The sequence below is a fragment of the Bubalus kerabau genome, chromosome 9, assembly GCF_029407905.1.
Source record: "Bubalus kerabau isolate K-KA32 ecotype Philippines breed swamp buffalo chromosome 9, PCC_UOA_SB_1v2, whole genome shotgun sequence".
NCBI classification, from domain to species: Eukaryota; Metazoa; Chordata; class Mammalia; order Artiodactyla; family Bovidae; genus Bubalus; species Bubalus kerabau.
The window spans coordinates 92,623,619-92,649,402 of record NC_073632.1 but is presented as its reverse complement, the minus strand read 5'-3'; the positions used below and the strand labels follow the sequence as shown (position 1 = coordinate 92,649,402).

Here is a 25,784-nt window from a genome sequence, read left to right as displayed (position 1 = left end):
GTTAAGCAGAGAACATCAGATCAAGAGGCTGGAAAGGACTGCCAGTGGAGAAGACTGGATTTTTGAGGTGAGAGAGAGAATGAGGAAATAAAAAAGGTGTGGGAAAAAGGAGTCTTAAATCTGAAAACTAGTCCCTCATGCTATACAAGGAACAAACTAAGAATTTCAACCTCGATTTCAATCTGTTCAGATATATGACCTTTCAGTGAAGAATTTAAAAGTCTGTTCTGAAGAAGACTACCATCAGACCTTCAGCTTTCCTCTACCACTCAAAGTTCTAATAGGAGTGGCAGATTGATATAATTTGAGATTATAGGTAAAATTTTTACATTAAAAAATTACTTTGCATGCATTTTATTTTATGAAGCAAAACAATTATTCAGATATCACTCAATTTAATCTATTTCAATATTCACCACCAATCTTTCAGTGGCTGGAACAATCTTGAAAAAGAGCAGGCGTTGGGTGGAATAATTAGTGAGCCTTCTTAATTTTGAGCTTATATATCTTGCATAAAACCTAGCCAGGTACGAAATTCTTGACTTTTGTCTTGCTCAATATAGTCTTTTGTTACTGCTTTATTGTGTCCAATATTTATACTTACAATAAAATGTAAAGCCAGTCTGATTTTTAATTTTTTTTTAATTTTATTTTTAAACTTTACATAATTGTATTAGTTTTGCCAAATATCAAAATGAATCCACCACAGGTATACATGATTTTTAATTCTTTATATACTTTCTGTCCACCCCCTGCATGGATGTTGAGTAGTTTCATTATCTTTGTAAAGTAAAAACGCTGCTGTTTTTATAGTGATTTTTCTTCATTAATCTTGCTTGGAAATTAGTGAGTCCTTTTGATTTGCATACTCGGATCTTTTTTTTTAAACTCAGATTTTTAAAATTATGTCACTGATTGTTGCTCATGTTCTAGATTATTCATCTATAATCCTGATGCTGGGAAAGATTGAAGGCAGGAGGAGAAGGGGACGACAGAGGATGAGATAGTTGGATAGCATCACCCACTTGATGGACATGAGTTTGAGCAAGCTCCAGGAGCTGGTGATGGACAGGGAAGCCTGGTGTGCTGCAGTCCACAGGATTGCAAAGAGTCGGACACGACTGAACAACTGAACTGATAATCCTAGACTAACCATTTTCTAAGTCAAATCAAGTAATAAGGCACTAGCTAAGATTTTACAAAGCTCATATAACTAAAGGACATTTAGAGGATCACTGGATTTCACCACTAACTGTCATCTGACTTCTTAACTGCTAAGTCACCTCAGTAGAAAAACTTGTACTTACCCTTTCAACTACCTGTGAACTACTTTAATAAATCACTGAAAAGATCTCGTTAAATATAAAACTTGACTTAATAAATCATACAAACCTCCATGTAACATGTGATTTCTTCATGTCTCTTATGTCTTCCCTATTTCTCACATCCCTAAAACTACTCAGACACAAAGTCCTGTTGATTCTAACTCCAGAATTTTATTCATGTCCACTTTTTTCCATTTATAATCATATTTGAAGTCCTCCTTATTTATTGTTGACATTAGCATCCTAATTGGTTTCTCTTTTCTACTCCTGGCTCATCTGACGCACTATCATCAAAGCAGTATTTCCAAATATAAATTTTATGTTTCTCACTGTGAAATCATTTCCTAGGTCTCCCTTCATGAAGTCCAAACTCTTTAGCATACTATGATGTATATTTTTGCCTCTGTATGCAGTTATTAGTTTCTGGCTACTCGCTCAAAGGAATTTTAAATACTGGTCATATTAAACTAGTGGTTTTCCAAAAATACCCTGCTTTTGATTATGTCTTTGTACCTTTTGACTAAAATAACCTTGTTCTGTTCTTATAACTCCCCACTGATCCTTTAAGACCAAGTTCATCCAGCCTGAATTTGTGAAATCTTCCTATAGCCTTCACCTAAAACATACTCATTAATTCTGTTTCTACATCATACTATGCAGGCCTTTATCAGCACTCATCGTATGTAGTTTAGTTTATACATCATTTTCACTCACTGGACTATGAGTTCTCCAAGAGCAATATATTTCTAGTATTTAATCTCCGGTACTGAGGAGGTGCTCAATAAATATCTATTGAAAGAATAAATGAATGAATGAATGAGATGCATTAACAAATAAATGAGGATCACTGTCAAAAAACAAGTGCTTCCCTAGTTTCTAATTGGGGAAGTAGAATGCCACTTAGAATGTAGAACACATTTGTTGCTACACAGCAGCTATGGGCTCACTCAAGAGTGGGCTACGTAGTATGACAGCCACCACTCACACATGGCTATTGAGCCCTTGAAATGTAGCTACTCCACGTTAAGATGTGCTGTAATATACACTAGATTTCAAAGAGTACAGAGAAAGAATGCAAAATACTTCGATTCTATATGCTGATTACACACCAAAGTAGTAATATTTTGCATATTTGGGGTAAATCATATTTGTTACTAAACTTAATTTTACTTTTTTACTGTTATTAATATGGTTAATAGTAAATTTAAGATTACACATGCAGATCTCATATTTCTATTGAACAATGATGCTCTAGAAAATAAGATGATTAAATTGGAGAATCACATTGTTAATAACATTAGTCTGAAATGGGGAAGGTGTTCTTTCCTTGATGAGTGTGGAGAGAGCTGATTTATAGCTGGACCGATGACCAGTGGGATATCTGGTTTTTGGATCATGGCCAAGAGTAGTGGGATTTATGATGTATTTCTTCAAGATCCAAAACTCCCCAAACTCCCCTTGGTGACTCTCAGAGTAGTAGTTTTGGATGGCCGGCAACTGGCCTAACTGGCAATACCGGCTTGTTCATTTAAAGGATCACTCTGAGAGTTTCTCAGAAGCCAGAGTTTGGGGGCTGGAGCTGGTGACTCAGTATAGTCCTTGTGAGCAAAAGTGCAGAGTGGGAGACTCATATGGGATATCTCTTAGAATGCTTACACACATTCTTTTTCTCTTGCTGCTTAGTATCCTTTGCCTTTAAACAAAAGCCTTATTTGCGTATATTCTGTGGAGTCTGGTAAGTTCTTCCAAATAGAAAAACTAGGGAAAAAACTTTTGTAATGAACTAGTAATACATTAAAGAATTGCAGTATGGATTTATGATTCACTGAGTGTTTTAGGCTTCAAGTAAATCTTAAAAGTAGATTAATATAATTTTAATATGTCACATCCTTAAAATACTATAAATCCACTTTTATTTATGTGAAGTATGAATTTATTTTTCCCTTTAGCAACCCTTAATAAAAGTTCTCTAATCCTGGTTCTTTAATTTCCACATAACCAAAAAACTTATACCTTAAAAATCACCCATTCAATCCTTCCATTTTACATATGATGAAACTAAGTCCAAGAAAACAGTAATTATTTCTACAAAGTACTTCACAAATAGCAAAGCTAGAATTACATACCAGATTGTCTGATTACTGGGAAAGTGTTCTTTGATAATCATAAAAACTAGATTAAAGGGAAGTATCATTTTTTATTTTAGTCAAAAAATCACCAGTTGATTAATTTCAGACACCCAAATAGAAAATTTCTGAAAAAATATGACTGTCAACCATCTTGATACACATAAAATTATCCAACATTATATCAGGAAATTATCTTAAGTGAATTCAAATTATTTTCCTTTACTGGCCATTTTATCATCATTGTCTAGATAACTGTCACGACCCTCATAAGAATCTACTATCTAACAACTTTGGCAATGGATGATTCCATTTGAGGGCAAACTGAATATGGAACCTATAATTCAATTATAGTTCAAGCACCAGGCCATCATTTCTCAAAGTGCTATTTTGAGGAACACTAGAGTACTGTAAGATGTTCTGTGAATAAAAGATGCTAAAGTCAAGTGAATTTAGGAAAAGCCACATAAAACATATAAACTGGCACAAATAATTAATATCCTGTTGACCCCTGGACAACAGGAGTTTGAGCTGCGTGGGTTCACTTTAAGGGCAACAGTTTTTCAGTAGTAAATACTAGATGACTACACAGTCTGTGGTTGGTTGAATCCACAGATTTGTATCCACAGATACTGGGGGCTGACTTGATGTTATGGGCAAATTTTCTAACATGCAGCAATGAGTGCCCCTAACCCTTCCGCTCTTTTCAAGAATCAATTGTATATATGTATGTATGCTTATACATATTTTCCCTTTAGAAATTCATAGTGTACATTGAAAACTAAGACGTCTTTCAGTGAAGAAAATGTTCAACTTTATTTCAGCATTTCTAGAACTTCTTTGATCATAACATGCTTTTTCACCAAATAACTCATTAACATAGGAAACATTAGTATTATAAAATATATTTTGGGGAAAACCTATCTAAGTATATTTTGTGCTATCCTACCAAGTAAATAAGATATCCAAATTTACATTTATTATAATCACATATGTATATAGCATGTCATAATTTTCAAGTACTTTTACTTAAATTTTGCTTACTTGATCCAAGGTATAGAATGGTGCTTATCTCATGGTAGAACCAATATTTGTTGAATGAATAAAAGTACAATCAGTTCCAATCAATTACCAAGGTAATGCTTATAAATGTTTTTAAGAATAGGATACTTAACCATTACATTACATGGATTTAGATATGAAAAAAATCCATGATTTACCATAAATCCTTCCTTCCTTCCTGTAGGAAAGGAAGAGCAAGAGCCCACAACACAGACAGTAATGAAAAAAATCCCTAAATTTTAATCCATCAAAGTAGATATTTAGTATACTAAAAACTACATACCACAAATATGTGTATGTATGGTTGCCTTTTTTACTAAGATACTACAAATTCTGAAGAAATCTAATTATGCTACTTCTAAAAGCCTGCTCTCAAGAATTTACGTTTTTAGTATTAAAAGAGAATCAAGATTAAAATAGAAAAATCACCATTTGGCAAGCATTATGGTAATAAGTAATCCTTCAAAGAAACATCAACAGATGCTAAAACCAGGGGTATAAATTTTGATGAGGAAGAGTATGTTTATAAAGTCTCAACTATTTCCTTCAAATCAAAACACTTATTGATTACAATAACAAATCAAAAAATTATTAACGCTATAATGGAGAGACCTAGTAGACAGAAGCTTAATCAAGGAATCAGGGTATGAGACATCACCATGACAAATCAAACACAAGCTCCACTTGAGGCTGTTAAAAGAAGACAGCAATCCTTTTGGGATGGTCCTGCTGAAAATGTGCAACATGAATCTAATCATGAAAACAACATCAGACAAAACGAAATGGAAGCACATTCTATAAAATAACTGACCTGCAACATTCAAAATTTATCTGTTAGGAAAGTCAAGTAAAGGCTCATGAAGAGTTCTAGTTTGAAAGAGACTGAGGAAACATGGTAACTAAATCTAATCTGCATATAGACCCTTTCGACAAAAGGCAAAACCTGGTGATATAGGAGAATGTCTCTGTAAGAGACTAATACTGAACTATTTGGGGGTGATTAAGCAATATGCTGACAACTTACTCTCAACTGGTTAAAAAAACCTCTTTGAACTATACTTACAAAAAAAGATGAAATTTTAGATAAACTTAAAACTTTAAAACCAATATACATATTTCTACTAACTTCAATATTATTTATACTTCCTTCTGGGTTTGAAATTAAAGGTTTCTAATCTTCAACTTTTTTGGTTTTCTGAATTCCTAGATTCCAGTGCGGATAGGAGATTCTAAAATGTATGAAATACTCAGGAATACCACAAAGATTAGGGACGTAGGCACTAAGAGAAGGAAGAACAAAAATATATTAGGGAAAATTGGAACCTATTATGAAAAGGGCTATCTTCTGGAGGCACACATAAACAGAACTGTAGCGAATTTAAAATAAGTGCTTTTCCAGAAGAGTCTCTGACTGCAACCAAAAAACAGTGGTAAAATATATTACAATATGTGGCTAAAAGAACTGTTATTTTTACCAGGAAACAAGCAAGTCTAAAAACTCATACTATGACAGACAAAGTAAATTTTTAATTTGACTTTATTTTTTACATTGCAATAATTCAGGATGTACCAATTTTTAAAGAAAATGGGCAGTCATATTTTAAAGTGAACAATGAAATACAACTATAAAAATACTCTTTTCGTATGCTACTAATTTGCTATTGCAAATAAACAACAGTTCCTTTCATTTCCCTAAATTTGCTGATTAAGAATTACTTAGTGTAGAATTGTGAGAATGCAGATTAATAAAGGAATGCAAATTTCCAGGCCTCATCCAGAATTCAAAGTCCTTCATAATTTATTCATAAAAAGTGAAACTGTTAGTTACTCAGTTGTATCCCACTCTTTGCAAACCCATGAACTGTATCCCGCCAGGCTCCTCAGTCCATGGGATTCTCCAGGCAAGAATACTGGAGTATCCATTCCCTTCTCCAGGGGATCTTCCAGACTCAGGGATCAATCAAACATGGGTCTCCCACATTGCAGGGCAGATTCTTTATCATCTGATCCACCAAGTAAGCCACCCTAATAAAACTTTCATGGAGGTTTTATATACATTACTTGTAGACTAAGCATTAACACACCAGCTTGAGATCATCATCCCTAGAAATGGCAGCTTGCAGGATTAGCTCTCTTGGTTAACAACTGGTAACCTGACTTTCAAGACAGCTTCCACCATTCCCAGACTGAAAAGGGTGGCACACGATGTCTGTACTACTTGTACAAACAATATGGTTTACGACCAATCTCTGTTTTTCTTCTAAACATCTGAAATTTTGGTACATGCTAACTAAAGCTGCTGCTGCTGCTAAGTCTCTTCAATTGTGTCCGACTCTGTGCGACCCCACAGACGGCAGCCCACCATGCTCCGCCGTCCCTGGGATTCTCCAGGCAAGAACACTGGAGTGGGTTGCCATTTCCTTCTCCAATGCATGAAAGTGAAAAGTGAAAGTGAAGTCGCTCAGTTGTGTCTGACTCTTCGCGACCCCATGGACTGCAGCCTACCAGGCTCCTCCGTCCACGGGGTTTTCCAGGCAAGAGCACTGGAGTGGGGTGCCATCACCTTCTCCAGCTAACTAAAGCAGAGGGTACGTATAGATTGACATCAATACGAACCCTGGGCATCGGGTGCAGGTGAGCTGTCCTAGTACAGGACACATGTGGTAATAACTCATTGCAAGTAGAAACAAGCATATCCTGTGTGGCTCCACTGGAAGAAGGCTGCTGGAAGCTTGAGCCTGGCTTCCTCTAGACTCCAACCCTTGTGCCTTTTCCCTTTGCTGATTTCACTTTGCATCCTTTTGCTGAGTCCTACAAGTGTTCCTCGGAGAAGGCAATGGCACCCCACTCCAGTACTCTTGCCTGGAAAATCCCATGGATGGAGGAGCCTGGTAGGCTGCAGTCCATGGGGTTGCTACGAGTCGGACATGACTGAGCGACTTCCCTTTCACTTTTCACTTTCATGCATTGGAGAAGGAAATGGCAACCCTCTCCAGTGTTCTTGCCTGGAGAATCCCAGGGACAGGGAGCCTGGTGGGCTGCTGTCTCTGGGGTCGCACAGAGTCGGACACGATTGAAGCGACTTAGCAGCAGCAGCAGCATGAGTGTTCCTAGTGAATCAAACTTGGGGTCATTTGGGGGTTTATGAAGACAATACTTTAAGGTAAAAATTGCCTTCTATAGGGTGCCAAGTGTTTCAATACATATTATACGTAGACTAGCAACCTGCAGTTGATAATATTAAGATGACAAAAGTTCAAAATAAGTCCTACATCACTCACAAAATTATCAACTTTCTGGACTACTGGAGAAAAATTACTCAGAATATTTTGTAACTTTCATTTTCTGAAAGCTCAAATTTGCAATCTCAACTGCAAATATAGTTATTTGAGATTTCATTTACTCAGTTGCTACAAATTATTTCTATATGTGTAAATATAGAAATTTTAAATTAAATTAAAATTTAAAATTCAAAATAGAACCCATCCTTGTCATCAAAAACAAACAAACCCAAATGCGAACTCGAAACAGTTTTCTGTCCATCCCAATTTAGGTAGTGTTTAAAAGGGATCCATTCTTACCATGTGGAGTTATGGTCTGCACAGGCTTTGCAGGGGATCTCACATTCCATATAGTCAAGGTGCCATCCGAATGACTGCAAATAAATTGTTTTCCTTCATGATGCCAAGCAACAGAGTGGATAGCCTATAAAAGAGGGGTAAAGAATTCCACCTTTAAAAACAAAAACTTATTTAAACACCAAGTTATTCATAATTGAAACTGGAATTAATTTTTCATATTAACCTTTTTCTTATTTCCCAAGCTGAAGTCCATATGTTAATATTAAATTCCCACAACTTAATTGTCCTGCCAAAAAAATGAGATTTAATTTGGTTCTAACACTCTTTTAACTTTCAAAATTTTATTTACTCCTTAAGGGAGCATGATAATAATATAATAGTGATTATGTATTATTGACAAGTTTAAGAAAACAAAATGCATTCTTGTAGTTTCTTAGAATAAACAATAACTAAACATAAATTACCAAGTAATTATAACCAATATCCCACTGGAAAAACTAGTTGCATTGACTGTTCAGAAAAATTTTTATAAATTAACTAAAATTCTAGGAGACAAGAATGCAGATTTAGAATTAAGATTGACTGATAATACCTCATATTGAACTTCAAGACAGGTGACAAAAATCTATAAGGCATGCAAAGAAACCAGGAAATACGATGCAAAATGAGAAGAAAATGTAGTCAATAGAAACAGACTCAGAAATGATACTGATGGGAGAACTAGCAGACAAGGATATTAAAACAAATATTTTAAACAGACTCCACATGCTCTAAAAGGTAAGTGAAAACATGAAAATGTTGAGGAAAGACACGCAGGCCTTCAAAAACACAGGTGGATTTCTAGAGATGAAAATGTCTAAGATGAAAAATTGTTTCCAAATGGGTCTGCCAACAGATTTGATACAGCAGAAAGAAAGCTTGATTAACTTGAAGACACACAGCAGCAGAAACTGTTCAATGTGGAAGATGGGCAAAGAATAAGCAGAACATCAGTAAACTGTGGTACAACTTCAAGAAGACTAATATGTGTGTCATAGGAGCCTCAGAAGGGAGCCTATGGACAGAAAATATATTGGAAGAAATAATGACCCAAAATTTCCCAAATCTGATGAAAACTTCAAACTCTATAAACTTCTAGAATACATGCATATCTTAGAAATTCAGTGAACTCAAAGCAAAAGAAACTTGAAGAAAACTACATAAAAGTACATATTTCAATTGCTTAAAACTGGAACTTTAGTGATAAGAAATCCTTAAAAGCAACCAGAGGATGGGGACAGGGAGGGGAACACATTAAATATAGAAAAGCAGAGATAAAGATGACAGCAGATATTTCCTTAGAAACAATGCAAGAACACAGTTGAGTAATACCTTTACAGTTCTGAAAGAAAAAACTGTCAACGTAGGATTATATCCATCACAAATATCTTCTCAAAAACAAAGGTAAAATAAACACATTTACACACATAAAGAACTCAAAGAATAGATCATTTGCAGATTTTCACTATAAAACATGTTACAAGCAGTCCTTCATGCAGAAGGTAAATGATATGAGATGGAAATCTGGATCTACTCAAAAGAATGAAGAATACCAGAATGGCAGATATGTAGGTATATATAAATTATACTCTTACTTTTTAGCAAATGTTTCATTATAGGACAACAGTCTCATAAATCATGACATTAGCTTAAAAAAATTATTTATTTTTGGTTGTGCTGGGTCTTTGTTGCTGTGCAGGCTTTTCTCTAGTTGCAGTGCGCAGCCTTCTCATTGCAGTGGCTTCTCTTGTGGCAGAGCATGAGCTCCTAGGGTGTGCAGCTTTCAGTGGTTGCAGCTCCCAGGATTTAGAGCACAAGCTCAGAAGTTGTGGGGCAAGGGCTTAATTGCTTCACTCATGTGTGAATCTTCCCAGATAGGGACCAAACCTGTGTCTCCTGTATTGGTAGGCAGATTCTTTACCACTGAGCCACGAGGGAAGCCCAATTATACTCTTTTAAATACTTTTCACCTTTTCCTCTGGTATGTAGTTAAAAATACTACTTGGAAACAGCCTGGAAACAGGCTTGCTTAAGCTCTGTTAGGCTAGCTAAGCCAGTTTTTAATGCAGGGCTAGTCTATCCCAACGACAAGGCAATACCTTGGTGAGTATTCTTCTGATGCAGGCCTGACCATTACAAGCATTCTCTGTTCTGTTGGGAATGTGACCTATTCTTAGCCCTGTGTGTGCTATGAGAATTGCTTTACCTACTCCTTTCCAATGTAGCTATTCTAAACCTCACACTCGTGCCCTAATCATTATTCAGTTCAACTTAAGACTAAGGTAAAGGGCTCCTTGTGGATTTTTAAAACTCTCTCACAAGGCAGGTCCCTACATTCTGTTACCTTGTTTTATAAGTTATGGATAACTTTCCCCATTTCCCAACTCTGTTTCCTCAATTTAGGGAGACTGCTGGGTTAAATGTAGGTTCCCCCTTGCCCACCTTCCTTCATGGATTGAGACCTGGAAAATCTCTCCAGACCATGAAGTGAAGTCGCTCAGTCGTGTCCAACTCTTTGCGATCCCATGGACTGTAGCCTACCAAGCTCCTCTGTCCATGGGATTTTCCAGGCAATAGTACTGGAGTGGATTGCCATTTCCTTCTCCAGAGGATCTTCCCGACCCAGGGATCAATCCTGGGTCTTCCGCATTGTAGACAGACACTTTACCGTCTGAGCCACCAGGGAAGCACCTCCAGACCATAAGCTAATGCAATTGAAAAGCTCACGTTTATCCCCTAAGGAATCCCTGTTCTATACTATCTGTTAATTTCTATAAACTGTTCTTACATGTATTTTCCCAGTGTGTTTGTTTAAACTGAGAGGGTAAATTCCCTGTGATTCAATTGTGGCTAAAGCCAAGGTAACTATTTAAATTACAAAAGCAAACATAAAAAAGTCAAATATGCTTACAATATGTTTTCATTTTGACACAAGAAACAGCTCTACAGGCCAAAGCTTCCAGAGAAATGACAAGAACTCTTTATTAAAAATACTCTTTTAAAATAAATTCAAGATCTTGACTGGTAAACAACAGAATATTTATTAACTAAAAGGCTTTAAAATACAAAAAAAAAGTATACAGTTATGAAAACAAACTTCTCTTTCGGTCAGGCTTATAAAGATAATCTGCAGACATTTACAAAGTATTCCTAGTTTTGCTATAGTTACTCAATGTAATCTGTTTGACTGAGAGCATCAATATGAACACATGACATTTCTTAAAAATAAACAAAAAAACCCCACACATTTCCTAGATCTATTCTCTGAATTAGAAATTATGAACACTCCTGGTAACCAAATTATGGTCACCAGACACGATTTCTCACCGAAAGAACCCAGTTTCACGGAAAAAGATACTCTAAATTTGGGACAGAAATATTCAAGTTTAATAGGTATGCTTTGTTCTAACAGATGGCAAGGAAGCTATCCAAGACTATTATCAAAGGACTCAGGAAACAAATGGAAGAGATTCACTGATGAAAGATGGGACAATTTGAAAATCAATAAGGCTAATAACTGTAGTGTACTGAGGCATATGAAATAATGTTTAAATCTTTTAGTACATAGTGAAATGGGAAACAAAATCAAATTGCTTATCATTAAGGTTGCTAGAGAACAGCCCCTTTTACTGAAATAAAAGAAACAAGCATTTATCCTGCCTTTCCTATCCAAATTGTACAACTATATAATCAAAAGAGCAGGTGAGAAGCTTCTCTTTACAGAAGTATCCCAGATAATCGATAGAGAAGGAATCATAAAATTAGAACTTCACTACTTTGCAACAACTACGTGGTAATGGATTTAGGCCTTGAACATAACTGACTGCTAATATCACAGACACTGCTGCTCAATCTGGGAGAAGAGCATCAGCATCATCTAAGAAATAGTCTTGCTAAAAACAAAACAAAAAAATGAACCTAAATTTGGTCGTTTCAGTAAACCATCCAATTTATAGGAAATCTGAAGGCAATAAAAGTCTTTTTTTTATTAATCATAATCTTTATTTGGATTCTAAAGCAAGCAAGCTATAAATATTTCCAGTACACTATCATTTGTATAAAATAAAAAGCTAGCACACATTTATTAATTTGCTTGTAAATGCAGAAAATACCTCTGGAAGAATACATGAGAAAGTAACATTGGGATGAGGTAAGGGAATTGGATGGTCAAATGACAGGAGCCGGAGAGATCATTTTTGTGTCTTTTGAGCTATGTGAATATATTATATGATACATATGCAAAAATTTGTGTGTTACAGTAACTACAAAGATTGCCTAAAGTCATTAATTAAAGAAGTTCTTAGAGAAGCCATTGTGAAGTGGAGAAATGACAAAAATAATGTTATTACCTCATCGTAGGTGTATCTATAGTCTGCTTTCTTTGACTTGAGGTCCCATAACACTACTGTTCCAGATTCAAAGCCAATCAAAAGCTGTAATAAAAGAAAATGCCACATTACCTAGGATTGACATTAGTCATGTGAAACATTTACTTGCTGACAATAAAGATAACTATTATCATTCATATGCTTTGGCTACAAAATTATAGCATCATTAAACATCTGCATTGCTAATCGCTAATCACATGGATGACATATGGGAATACTGCATTGCATATTTATACGCCTTTGATCATTAGGATTTCAACATACATCATACAACCGATCATTGAAAATGAAAACAGTACCATTTTGAAGTCCAGAATGTACATTTCCATTCATTAACTTACTAATAAAAATTAAAATTTACATGTGCTTTAAAGTTTACAAACTTCTCTAATTTAACACACTATCAGGCAATATCATTTATTCATCTACTGATTAGTTCCAAATTATATCTAGCCTAGACCTCTCTTGTGAGATTCAGACTTATAATTCTAATGGTCACATGTTCACATATTTATTCCACAAGAACCTCAATGCAAATGTATCCACAACTGAATTCATTATTTTTTTCCCTACTGTCTTTTTCTGGTATTTCCTGTTACAGAGGCTTTCTCAGTATTTTTAAAAATATTCTTTAAGAAGCTCAAGTAAAAACTTTGGCATCATCCTTAATCCTAGTGTCTCTCCCACCAGGTAAAATCCTCAAGTAATTTAAAAATTACACTCATATATAATTTATTTTTTTTCCACTTTGAATACATCTCTCCTGGTTCAATACACAAAGATCTCTTTTCTAGTTTCTGGTCTCTCTAACTCGCTAGTCTTGTTCCTTATTTACTTCACTCCATATCGTAGCTAGTCTGATCATGTAATGTATGCTTTTATTTAAAACTTTTTAATGCCTTATGCTTATTTTTAGGATCAAGTCCAAACTGAATAATCTGACCCACAAGATATATCATGGTCTGACCTCTGCTTAACCCCTCAGCTTCATGTTGTTCCACATTCCTATTACCCAATACATTCCAGTATATCTTTCAGGTCATGTTCTCTCGTACCTTTACGCCTCTGCACATGCTGTCATCCTAAGTGGACCACGTCATCTGAAGTCATCCTTTTTGCCTGACTAATCCTACTAATCCTTCAGGTCATTTTAGCTATCACTTCCTTCTGGAAGCCTTCCTTGACCTACCAAATTAAGTCAGTGCCTTCTTATATGCTCCAACAACAACTTGTACATTTTTTAGCCTGAAAGGTCACTATACAATTTAATAATGTCCTTTTCCTTATCTGAATTCTCTTGCAGACTATAACATTGGTTTATTTAAGCAAGATTTGGTTTTATCTTGTTTACTACTATACTTTTAACATAAGACATACAGTCTAATATAGGTCCTTAATCCATTTTTTGTGAATAAATAAGTTCCAGAATGAAATCCATGTTCTTGCCTCACAAACCGCCTACTGTCTACACTGGCATTTTATAAATAATTGTGTTTTATCTGCTTGTAAGCTCCTCCCTTTTTCTTCACTTTTCGTGTTGCTTCCTTGGGTAAGTCTAACCAGTTCCTCTGGACAAAGATGCTCCTTCTCCATATTAATACATCCATTTTCATCTCTAGTCTCCATAGATGTCTCTAGAATCTAATATACTAACACATAGTAGATATTCGATAAATATTTGTTTAATAAGTACATGAATAATCAGCAACTAGTCAATAATCATTCACGTAATCTGGAGATACGAACAAATTTGGAGGCAGGCCCAGTAATTTTCACTAAATAGTAACTTAGTGTATTTTCAGTGTATAGTGGCACTCAGAAGACCCAGTCACTAAAACTAATAAAACAAATTTACAACTTGGTACTAAGTATAGCTAATTTTCCTAACATAAATTCTTCTTTCCTTGACCATCTGTAATACATACTCCTTCTGGGAAAAAACTGGTATTTGTTTCCTTTACCCTTCTTAGTCCTTCTAAGCATCCTGGACATGTGTATGGCATTTTCTGATGGGGGAAGTAAGAGAGAAACTTCAGGAGTAAGGAAAGAGATGGAAAAAGATAACATTTAAGAATCAATGTATAGTGTATATTTTATGTATGCTGCTGCTGCTGCTAAGTCGCTTCAGTCGTGTCCGACTCTGTGTGACCCCAAAGATGGCAGCCCACCAGGCTCCGCTGTCCCTGGGATTCTTCAGGCAAGAACACTGGAGTGGGTTGCCATTTCTTCTCCAATGCATGAAAGTGAAAAGTGAAAGTGAAGTCGCTCAGTCGTGTCCGACTCTTAGCGACCCCATGGACTGCAGCCTACCAGGCTCCTCCATCCATGGGATTTTCCAGGCAAGAGTACTGGAGTGGGTTGCCATTGCCTTCTCCCATATTTTATGTATAGTGTAAAACAATACTGGATTGTTCAGGATACAGGTAACTTACAGTCTAGGCCCAGATCTACCAATAGTAACTATTCAACTTAAATATTTTACCCATCCAGATATTAACAACATAAGAGGATTATAGTAAACTTTAACCCCTCCAGCCAGCTCTACGTTCCTAGAAATATCAGAAATCTATGCCAACAAGTTAGACTTTAACCCCTATAATCTCCTAAACAGTAAAAAATAGAAGAACTGAAGGATGTGCTACTTATAAACAGAAAATTTGAAGCTTATTCCCACTAGAATCTTCTATAACTCATAGAAATGTTAATTTTTTAACATTACTATTGATGAATTTTCTTTGAATTTTTCTTTCATAAAAAGCATTTATCAGGTATACTGATACAGCTCTTCACATTAATATGTGATCTACATCTTACAGAAGAAATGTAGCATAATGGAGAGTACTCTGAGGTTGAAATCAGAGAAATCACTATTCAAAATCCCAGCTCCATCAATATCTAGCTTTGTACCTCTGGAATACATAACTGGATCAAGTCTCTGCCTGATTATTTATAAAACAGGGAAAACAGCTCACTTAAGATTTATTGGGAGGATAAAATAAAATTAGTGCACATAAAGTGGAAAGCAGTGCCCGACAAAGTAGGGGTTAATAAATGGTAGTTATTACTGTTAAGTAAGGGGTTTGACACGAACACTTAACTTTCTTTGGCCAGGACCTGTGCTTAATGTGCCAGCATCATCCACCGTAAGGTTAGCTTTGAAAGGACATATCCTATCACCTTACCTCTTTTTTCAGTGACACAATGTCAAAGAGATCTTTAGAAATAGGAGTCAGCAGCGTGAAGGAAAATTTTCTATTAGAAACCAAAAGTTAGATAATATCTTCTGTTCTAGTACCCTAATACATAAAAATGTTTAAAAGACATTAATTCTGGGAATTAAGGAGGATAATATAATGCCACGTTTCAAAAAATGAGGATGATACAAATTTTTTCAATTAAGTACATATTGAACCAGGATTCCCAGGTGGTGCTAGTGGTAAAGAACTGCCTGTGAATGCAAGAGACGTAAGAGACATGGGTCCAATCCCTGGGTTGAGAAGATGCCCCAAAGAAGAAAATGGCAACCCATTCCAGATTTCCTGCCTAGAGAATCCCATGGACAGAGGAGCCGGCGGGTTACTGTTCATAGAGTTGTAAACAGTCATATATGACTGAAGTGACTTAGCCCAAACATATTGAACAGTTATTATTTTATTGTATGTTGAGTGCTATAGGAAATATAAACTTGCATAAATACCATCTTTGTGCTCAAGGAGTCCTTCAAGTCCAGGGGAGTTGAGATAACACATTTCTAATTCAAGGCAATATGCGGTAAATACTGTAAAACTTGTACAACTAAGGTGCTAATAAATTTGGAAGTGACAGAAAGCATTTTATGTCAGGATTATCAAGAAAGGTATCATGAAAGATATGTTATTTTAATCTGAGACTTAAGATGTGAGTAGGAATTCAGTAGAGAAACAACAGTGAGAAGGAATTCTGAACAAAAGGTCTTACATAAATAAGTCATGGAGGTAGTAAAGAGCAGCTCACATTTGGGCAACAGTAACTATTTGCTTCAGCACAGTGTTCAGGTAAGGATGTTCTCAAAGATAATGAAACCTAGGGTTATGGTTTACAGAAACACTGCTTTGTTTGTTTGATAATAGAGAACCACTGAAAGCTTTGGAACAGGAGAACAAGAAGATTAAAATGGCACTTGAGGAAGACTGATCTGGAGATGACCCAAGAATGGGTTGGATGCCTTGAACTGCAGTGGGGGAAGGAGACTGAATAGCAAAGTGATGCTGCAGTGGAAGGACTGAAATGATTTAGTGACCGATTCAGTGTAAAAGAAGGAAGTTTTCAACTCTTCTACCAGGTCCCCTATCTAAAGGCTGGCTTTTAGACAATTATCTCATACCAAAAATAAATAAGTGAAGATACAGGTTACTGTAACTTGCTTCATGGAAAGTTTCTCTCAAAACATACAATGGCATGATTAAGTCAGCCCCCAACAGTACAGTACAGCCATCCTTTTGTTTTCCGTGTCAAATGAGAGAACGGTGTTAACACAACATAGAGGCATCACCACTCCCAGTAATTAAGGAAAGGAAAAACCTGAGTAAACTGCTTCACAAAATCCAGAAGTTTCATTTCACTGATTTCTGATAGTGATTAACTTCCTGGTATTTATGCAGACTAATTATCATGAAACTTTATAAGTAGATAAAACATAATTAAAAAGAACTGAGACTGGTTTAAATTATGAAACAGATTCATGAAAATAAAATTTTACTTTTTTTTTAGTGTACTAAAGAAACTAAACTAAATTTTATTGCTTTTCAGGGTATTAAAGAACCTAAATTAACAACAGCTAGGTAATGACTGCATGGAACTGGTTTCGAGTATAAAAAAAGCATTATTTTCAAAAATACCTATTAACATGAGCCTTTGGTTAATATTAACTTTGGCTAATAAAATAAAAATGCCAAAGCCTTTGACTGTGTGGACCACAACAAACTGTGGAAAATTCTTAAAGAGAATAGCAGACCTTACCTGCCTTCTGAGAAATCTGTATGCAGGTCAAGAAGCAACAGTTAGAACTGGACACGGAACAACAGACTGGTTTCAAATCAGGAAAGGAGTACATCAAGGTTGTATATTGTCACCCTGCTTATTTAACTTATATGCAGAGTATATCATGCAAAATGCCTGGCTGGATAAAGCACAAGCTGGAATCAAGATTACCGGGAGAAATAGCAATAACCCCATATACGCAGATGACACCACCCTTATAGCAGAAAGCAAAGAGGAACTGAAGAGCCTCTTGATGAAAGTGAAAGAGGAGAGTGAAAAAGTTGGCTTAAAACTCAACATTCAAAAGACTAAGATCATGGCATCTGGTCCCATCACTTCATGGCAAACAGATGGGGAAACAGTGAGAGACTATTTTGGGGGGCTCCAAAATCACTGCAGATGGTGACTACAGCCATGAAATTAAATGATGCTTGCTCCTTGGAAGAAAAGCTATGACAAACCTAGACAGCATATTAAAAAGCAGAGACATTACTTTGCCAACAAAGGTCCGTCTAGTCAAAGCTATAGTTTTTCAGTAGTAATGTATGGATGTGAGAGTTGGACCATAGAGAAAGTTGAGTGCTGAAGAATTGATGCTTTTGAACTGTGGTGTTGGAAGAAGACTCTTGAGAGTCCTTGGACTGCAAGGAGATCCAACCAGTCTATCCTAAAGGAGATCAGTCCTGAATATTCATTGGAAGGACTGATGCTGAAGCTGAAGCTCCGATACTTTTGGCCATCTGATGCAAAGAACTGACTCATTGGAAAAGACCCTGATGCTGGGAAAGATTGAAGGCAGGAGGAGAAGGGGAGGACAGAAGATGAGATGGTTGGATGTTATCACTGACTCGATGGACATGAGTTTGAGCAGGTGCCAAGAGTTGGTGATGGACAGGGAAGCCTGGCGTGCTGCAGTCCATGGGGTTGCAAAGAGTCGGACACAACTGAGTGACTGAACTGAACTGATTAACCTGAGATTTTTATGAAGAAAAATTTAGGAGAGAGAGGTGTTATGTGGTAAGTATTATAAAAATTGTATAACTACAAAAAGTATAAAAAAAAATTCAAAACCAGAAGAAAATGGGTTTTGTCAGGATTATCAGAGAATTGGGGGAATTACTACAAATAAGCAAAAAAAAAGTTAATAAGCTTTAATTGTTTATTAAATTTTACTTGTTTTAGGGTTTTCTTCTTTAAAATGTAAGTGATTTTAATTCTTTCACTTGTTCCTTATAATCTATAAATAAGCAATTGTTTATATGATATACAACCTTTGTTAGCAATCTCAAATTTGCAGAGTAAGCATGATTCCAGAATAGTTTGCATATGTAAAAAATACTGGAATTCATGCATTTAAATAACAAATATATTTATTTGAAACAATCTACCTTTCCTTCATCCATTGGATTATCACTTATATGGACAACAGGCCCTGGGTGAGATTTAGATGACCTGAAAGAAAAAAAGTTAAGATTTTTTTTCTCAACCAAAAACTGCAATACAACTACACATTCATTACAACAGAAATAACAACTGGAAAATAAAGATATATTTACAAGGGTTGAAAACATTTCAGTAAATGATTGCTATCTTTATTTTACTGAATTCTAGCCTCCAATTGGGGTATGTCATTCAATTCTACAGCTCATATCAAAAATAAGAAAAGTTGCATTATGCTTAAAAAAAAAAAAAGTTCTACTAATATTTACTCAGAGAAAAAGAAGTCATACAGTTTAGTCATTCAGCTAAACTGAGGCCTACAGAGTAGAAACACATATGCAACATTTGCTCAAACTCACAGTTCAATGGCTTTATTCCACATAATGACGTAGCCTGAGAGTGTGAAGGACTCCACATTGACAATATGTATGTTACCTCGTTCAGTGCCTACATAGAGCCACTTACTCTGGAAAGGCAGATGGCAAAATGTAACCCTGCAAAACAAAATATATCCAAAGGAAATTAGAAAAATACTTGGCAAATTTTATTAACAGTATTAGAGGAGTAATACTGATATATACAATTTAGGAAACAAAAAAGATACAACCATCATATTTACCTCACTGCAGTTAATATTCAATTATGCTAATTCTACTTTAATGTCAAATATAAGTCATTACAAAAATAAATAGCAAAACACAGAAAAGACGAGTTCTGACATTAGTATGTGTTTCATATCTGGCTATCTCAAATCCATTGTGTCACTTCAAGCACATCACAAACTGAATCTGTAAAGCCACAAACTGAGCTAACACTCATCACTCCTAGGCACTACCATATTTCTCAGAAGTTACTAAACACACTAATCCATCTCAATACCTGTGCTGACTATTCCTTCCATGCAGAATGCTCCTCCTGCTCACAATTTTCTTTTGCTCAAGATCTAGTTAAAATACTACCTTCATTCAAATCGATATCCCAATACTTTTGTATCTCTATCTGGCTTGCCTTATAAAACAGTCTACCTTTCTCACTAACTTGTACGCCTCTGGAGGGCAAAGATCCTCTGTACTCAGGCTTAGATAATGATATTGGAATATACTCAAATGATCTCTTTCCGATGATGTAAGAGATATTTGTTGACACATTATAAAAATTTACAGGCATGAATTAAAGTTTATAATCATTCAAACAATTTCAAACATTTTCTAAATAAGCTCAATTGATTACAAGGTAAAGAATGGAACCTACCTTGTCCTTTTTGTAGAACTTATTTTTAGTAAAACATAGTATGTTATGAAACCATATAAACTCATTTTTTTTCAGACGTGTGTGTCTTTCAAAATATACTATTTAAGATTTTAATGGAGCAGCCCTTCAAATAATATACAATTAAGATAATCACTGCTGAACTCTTTAAATGACACTAAGCATTAGACAAAATACAACATACCGAACATTTATTATTCCTAATAACATAATTTCATCACAGAAATTTCAAGATGAAAACACTTCAAATACATGCAACTCATGGTCTCACTATTTCCCAAAGGTAATAAAATAGATAATTACTTAAGGTTCATCATCTATATTTTTTGTTAAGTGTTTTATATGACAGCATGTCATCTTTCCAAAGGATTTATGTGTAAATTGAACAAAGCAAAGAAATGACTACTGAATCAAAAAAACATCTTATAGTATCTTATTACTTTTTGGGCTTCCTTGGTGGCTCAGACAGTAAACAATCTGCCTACAATGTGGGAGACCTGGGTTCGATCCCTGGATTGGAAAGATCCCCTGGAGGAGGGTATAGCAACCCACTCCAGTATTCTTGCCTGGAGAATCCCTTGAACAGAGGACCCTGGTGGATTCCAGTCCATGGTGTTTCAAAGAGTCGGACATGACTGAGCAACTAAGCAAACACACATTACTCCACAAGGCAGTAAGTCCACAGTACTTTTACAAAAATTTAGGGCTATAAAGATTTCAGAATTTTCCACATTTTAGAAAGGTACATAATGAGTATTTTGTGAATTACCTAGTATGGTGGTGTTAGTTGCTCAGTTGTATCTGACTCTTTGTGACCCCATAGGGTGTAGCCCACCAGTCTCCTCTGTCCAAGGGATTTTCCAGGCAAGATTACTGGAGTGGGTTGCCATTTCCTTCTCCAGAGGATCTTCCTGAGTATGGTAGTACATGGGTGCTAAGTCATTTAGTCGTGTCTGATCCTTTGCGACCCCATAGACTGTAGCCTGCCAGGCTTATCTGTTCACGGGATTCTCCAGAAAAGAACACTGGAGTGGGCTGCCATGCCTTTCTCCAGGGGATCTTCCTGACCGAGGGATTGAACCCATGTCCCTTACATATCCTGCTCTGGCAGATGGCTTCTTTATGTGGTAACATCTGGTGAATGCACTGATTATTTTTGAGGAATAATTTCTGGCAATTGCGTTTACTTGAGACATAATCATCATATAACAGTAGTTTTGGGTGTACAACGTAACACTTCAATATATGCATATATTATGCAATGATCACCACAATAAATCTAGTTATCCTCCATAGATACAGGTATAGTAAGAATTTTTTTTTCTATGATGAGGACGTTTAATACCTACTCTCTCAGAAAAGTTGAAATATATAACACTGTGTTATTACCTATAATCACTGGTGGTTTCTTAAAAAGCTAAATGTACACCCACCATATGAACCACCCATGCCATTCCTAGGTATTTAACCAGAAGAAGGAAAGCGTATGTACAGGTCTACACAAGACCTGTACACAAATGTTCATAGAAACTTTGCAAGAGCCCTAAAGTGGAAATAAACCAAAGGTCCTTCAATGGGTAAATGAACAAACTTACATACTTAGAATATTATTTTAAGTGTTATATACTTAGAATATTATTCAGTAGTAAATAAAAATAAACCATACATGCAACAATACCAATTAATCTCAAAGTACTGAAGATGAGGGAAAACCAGACAAAAAAGATATACTACATGGTTCCATGTACAATTTATATGCAATAAGACTAGACTATTCGCTCAGTCGTGTCTGACTCTTTGCGACCCCGTTCATGGGATTTGCCAGGCAAGAATACTGGAGTGGGTTGCCATTTCCTTCTCCAGAGGATCTTCCCGACCCAGTGATAGAACCCAGGTCTCCCGCATTATAGGGAGACGCTTTAACCTCTGAGCTACCAGGGAATCCCTTTATATGCAATAGAAAAATGCAAACTAATCTACTGTAACAGAAAACAAGTCAGGGCTTGCCTGGAATTGTGGGGTAGGGACCAGAAACAGAAGACAGGAGGGATTACCACAGGAAACATTCTGGGATGACGGGCAGGTTCATTATTTTGATTATGGTGACAGTTTCATGAGTGTATGTATGTGTCAAAACTTATCAAACTGCACACTTTAAATTTGTGCAGTTTACTGTATGTCCATTATACCTAAATCAAGCTTTTTAAAATAAATTTTTCAGAGCTGTGTGGTTTTAGGAATTATGAAAACAAGATTATGACTCTAATACAACTGCCTTGGTTTAACTTCCAGCTCCAACACTCACTAGCATGACCTTCAGGAGCCCACTCAATCTCTTAGAGCTTTAGTGTCTAAGCAGCAGAGCCTCAGTGAAAGGATCAAATAGACAAAGCATGGTAGATGCTTAAAATGGGGCCTTGACATATGTAAGTGCTCAATAAATGTTAGCTAATTATTATAAAAAACTAAATGCTACTCTACCAATTAAGTTATAGGCAAATTTTAACAACATGAAGAAAATAAATTACACTAATAGCATGCCAGGTACAAAATGAACAATGCGATAAATATCATAAACTATCTCATTTGAAATGTGCCCTAAAGTGAAACATGAGTATACCTGAAACATTCTGAAAATTTAAAAATAGTTTCAAAATAAGCCAAAATCATGAGTTGGACCTAAAAAAAACAAAAAACAAAAAAAAAAAAACACAAAAAAACAGAAATATCCAACTTCCTGATCTGTACTGCTTTTTTGCAATTATCCATTATTCTTCAAAAAAGCAGTAGTTATTGGCTTAATACAATTACATGATCCACTTTTCATTTTAATACTAACAACATTATTTAAGTCACATATTTACAAAGTTTAAACTTAACTCCTTAATGGTAGAGATTTTGGATATATCATACAATATTTTCTGTTCTTAGCACAGCAACAACATACTACAGCTGTTTCTCAAATATTTAAAGTGAAGTCAGAACAAATTCTTTACTGTTCAGAAAGAAATCTAGAGTTTTTCCCTAGACTCACTTTTTCAATATTAGTTACCATAGTAAGGTTTTTTTTTCCTCCAGTCAACTATAAAACCAACTTACATTGCTGGGAAATTTTAAGCATCTTTATCTTTTAATCTTTATCCTATTTAATGTTTAACATTTTAAGAAGGAACTTAAAATGTTTACTTACTGATCTGGCACAAAGACTTTAATATTATCCCTAGAATGAATCTTGTACACTTAAAAACAATACGAACCATAGGGGTATATTTGTACAATGCCCCACCAAATTTAAAACTTATTAAGTTCCAAAACTACCTTGATTATTTAAGTCAATTGAGGAGGGGGAAAGTCAAATTTTTTTTTATCACAATTAACTTGATAATTTCTTAACTAGCAAATTTTCATGAATATGTTGGATTAGGAATATAATGAGAAAAATAAAATTCCATGTTGCAATCAAATAAAACAATACCATGCCAGTGCTTTAGGGAAAGGCCAATAAGAAAATATGGTTCCCCAAAATGCACTACTAAAATGAAGCAAGTCAATCAACATGCTTTACGAAGAAATGCAAGATTCTAAAATTTGGGGCAATTTAATTAGTCAGTTACCAAAATATGAAGCTGGTGGTTAACACAAACTGGACTTGAATTACTATAATGAGCTAGTGTCCTTTAAATTTGTTATACAAACATGACCTTATTTCCTTGTTACAAAATAAGAATCTTAGTGTTCTCTGTTGGAAATTAAGATATATAACTAAGGAAGCTTTTTATTAAATAATTAAATTGGTGAAAATTTATATTAATTGGTTACTTAAAAAGAATAACATGTATTAGCATACTGAAAACTATAGGCACATATTATGTACATGTCTGATATGTACATTTAGAGAGAGATTTTTGTTATTTAATGAATCTAAGAAAGCAATGAAAAAGGTCAGTTTTCATTCCAATCCCAAAGAAGGGCAATGCCAAAGAATGTTCAAACTAACACACAATTGCACTCATTTCACACACTAGCAGAGTAAAGCTCAAAATTCTCCAAGCCAGGCTTCAACAGTCTGTGAACCATGAACTTCCAGATGTTCAAGCTGGATTTAGAAAAGGCAGAGGAACAAGAGATCAAACTGCCAACACCCGCTGGATCATCAAAAAGCAAGAAAATTCCAGAAAAACACCTACTTTTGCTTTATTGATTATGCAAAAGCCTTTGACTGGGTAGGTCACAACAAACTGCAGAAAATTTTTCAAGAGATGGGAATACCAGACCACCTTACCTGCCTCCTAGAAATCTGTATGCAGGTCAAGAAGCAACAGTTAGAACTGGAAATGGAACAACAGACTGGTTCCAAACTGGGAAAGGAGTACATCAATGCTGTATATTGTCACTGTGCTTATTTAACTTATATGCTGAGTACATCATGCAAAATGCTGGGCTGGATGAAGCACAAGCTGGAATCAAGATTGTCAGGAGAAATATCAATAACCTCAGATACACAGATGACACCACCCTTACGGCAGAAAGTGAAGAGGAACTGAAAAGCCTCTTAATGAAAGTGAAAGAGGAGAGTGAAAAAGCTAGCTCAAAACTCAACATTCAAAAACTAAGATCATGGCATCTGGTCCCATCACTTTATGGCAAACAGAGGGGGAAACAATGGAAACAGTGACAGACTTTATTTTCCTGGGCTCCAAAATCACTGCAGATGGTGACTGCAGCCATGAAATTAAAAGACGCTCACTCCTTGGAAGAAAAGCTATGACCAACCTAGACAGCATATTCAAAAGCAGAGACATTACTTTGCCAACAAAGGTCCATCTAGTCAAAGCTATGGCTTTTCCAGTAGTCATGCATGGATGGACCATGAAGAAAGTTGAGTGCTGAAGAACTGATGCTTTTTAACTGTGGTGTTGGAGAAGACTCTTGAAAAGTCCCCAGGACTGCAAGGAGATCCAACCAGTCCATCCTAAAGGAAATCAGTCCTGAATATTTACTGGAAGGACTGATGCTGAAGCTCCTACACTTTGGCCACCTGATATGAAGAACTGACTGGGAAAGATTGAAGACAGGAGGAGAAGGGGATGACAGAGGATGAGATCATTGGATGGCATCACCAACTCGATAGACACGAGTCTGAGCAACTGTCGGGAGTCGGTGATAGACAGGGAAGCATGACGTGCTGCAGTCCATGGGGTTGCAAAGAGTTGGACACGACTGAGTGACTGGACTGAAGAAAGCAATCCATGATGGAAATCCAATTTTTTTCAGTAAAAGTAGTCATGAAACAAAGGGGACTGAACTATCATTTCAAAAAGAGTTCAGATCAAAAGATGTGAAAAATACTGGAAATAAGGTTTCTACAATGAACCAAATATCACATATGGAAAAAACTACAGTGACGGCTCCAGAAGATCTCATCTCCACCCACCGTACGCCCTCTCCTGCACAATCTCCCCAACGCTAATGCTGGGACAGGTAATGTGACTCTACTGAGCAATGGAACTTTAGTTGCTGTGCCACAAGCGGAGA

The 25,784-nt window shown here is 35.8% G+C and overlaps 1 protein-coding gene across 5 annotated transcripts in view; it reads right to left on the bottom strand.

Annotated features, from left to right (window-relative positions):
• STXBP5 (syntaxin binding protein 5) overlaps window positions 1-25,784 on the bottom strand; it is a 157,331-nt gene that overhangs the window by 87,630 nt on the left and 43,917 nt on the right. For all 5 annotated transcript variants that reach the window (XM_055535890.1, XM_055535893.1, XM_055535895.1 and 2 more), the window contains exons 5-8: window positions 19,340-19,474; window positions 18,929-18,992; window positions 12,483-12,566; window positions 8,095-8,218 (exon numbers count right to left, since the gene is read on the bottom strand). In XM_055535890.1, coding sequence (XP_055391865.1) covers window positions 8,095-8,218; window positions 12,483-12,566; window positions 18,929-18,992; window positions 19,340-19,474 — 407 coding nt within the window. The remainder of the gene's footprint in view (window positions 1-8,094; window positions 8,219-12,482; window positions 12,567-18,928; window positions 18,993-19,339; window positions 19,475-25,784) is intronic.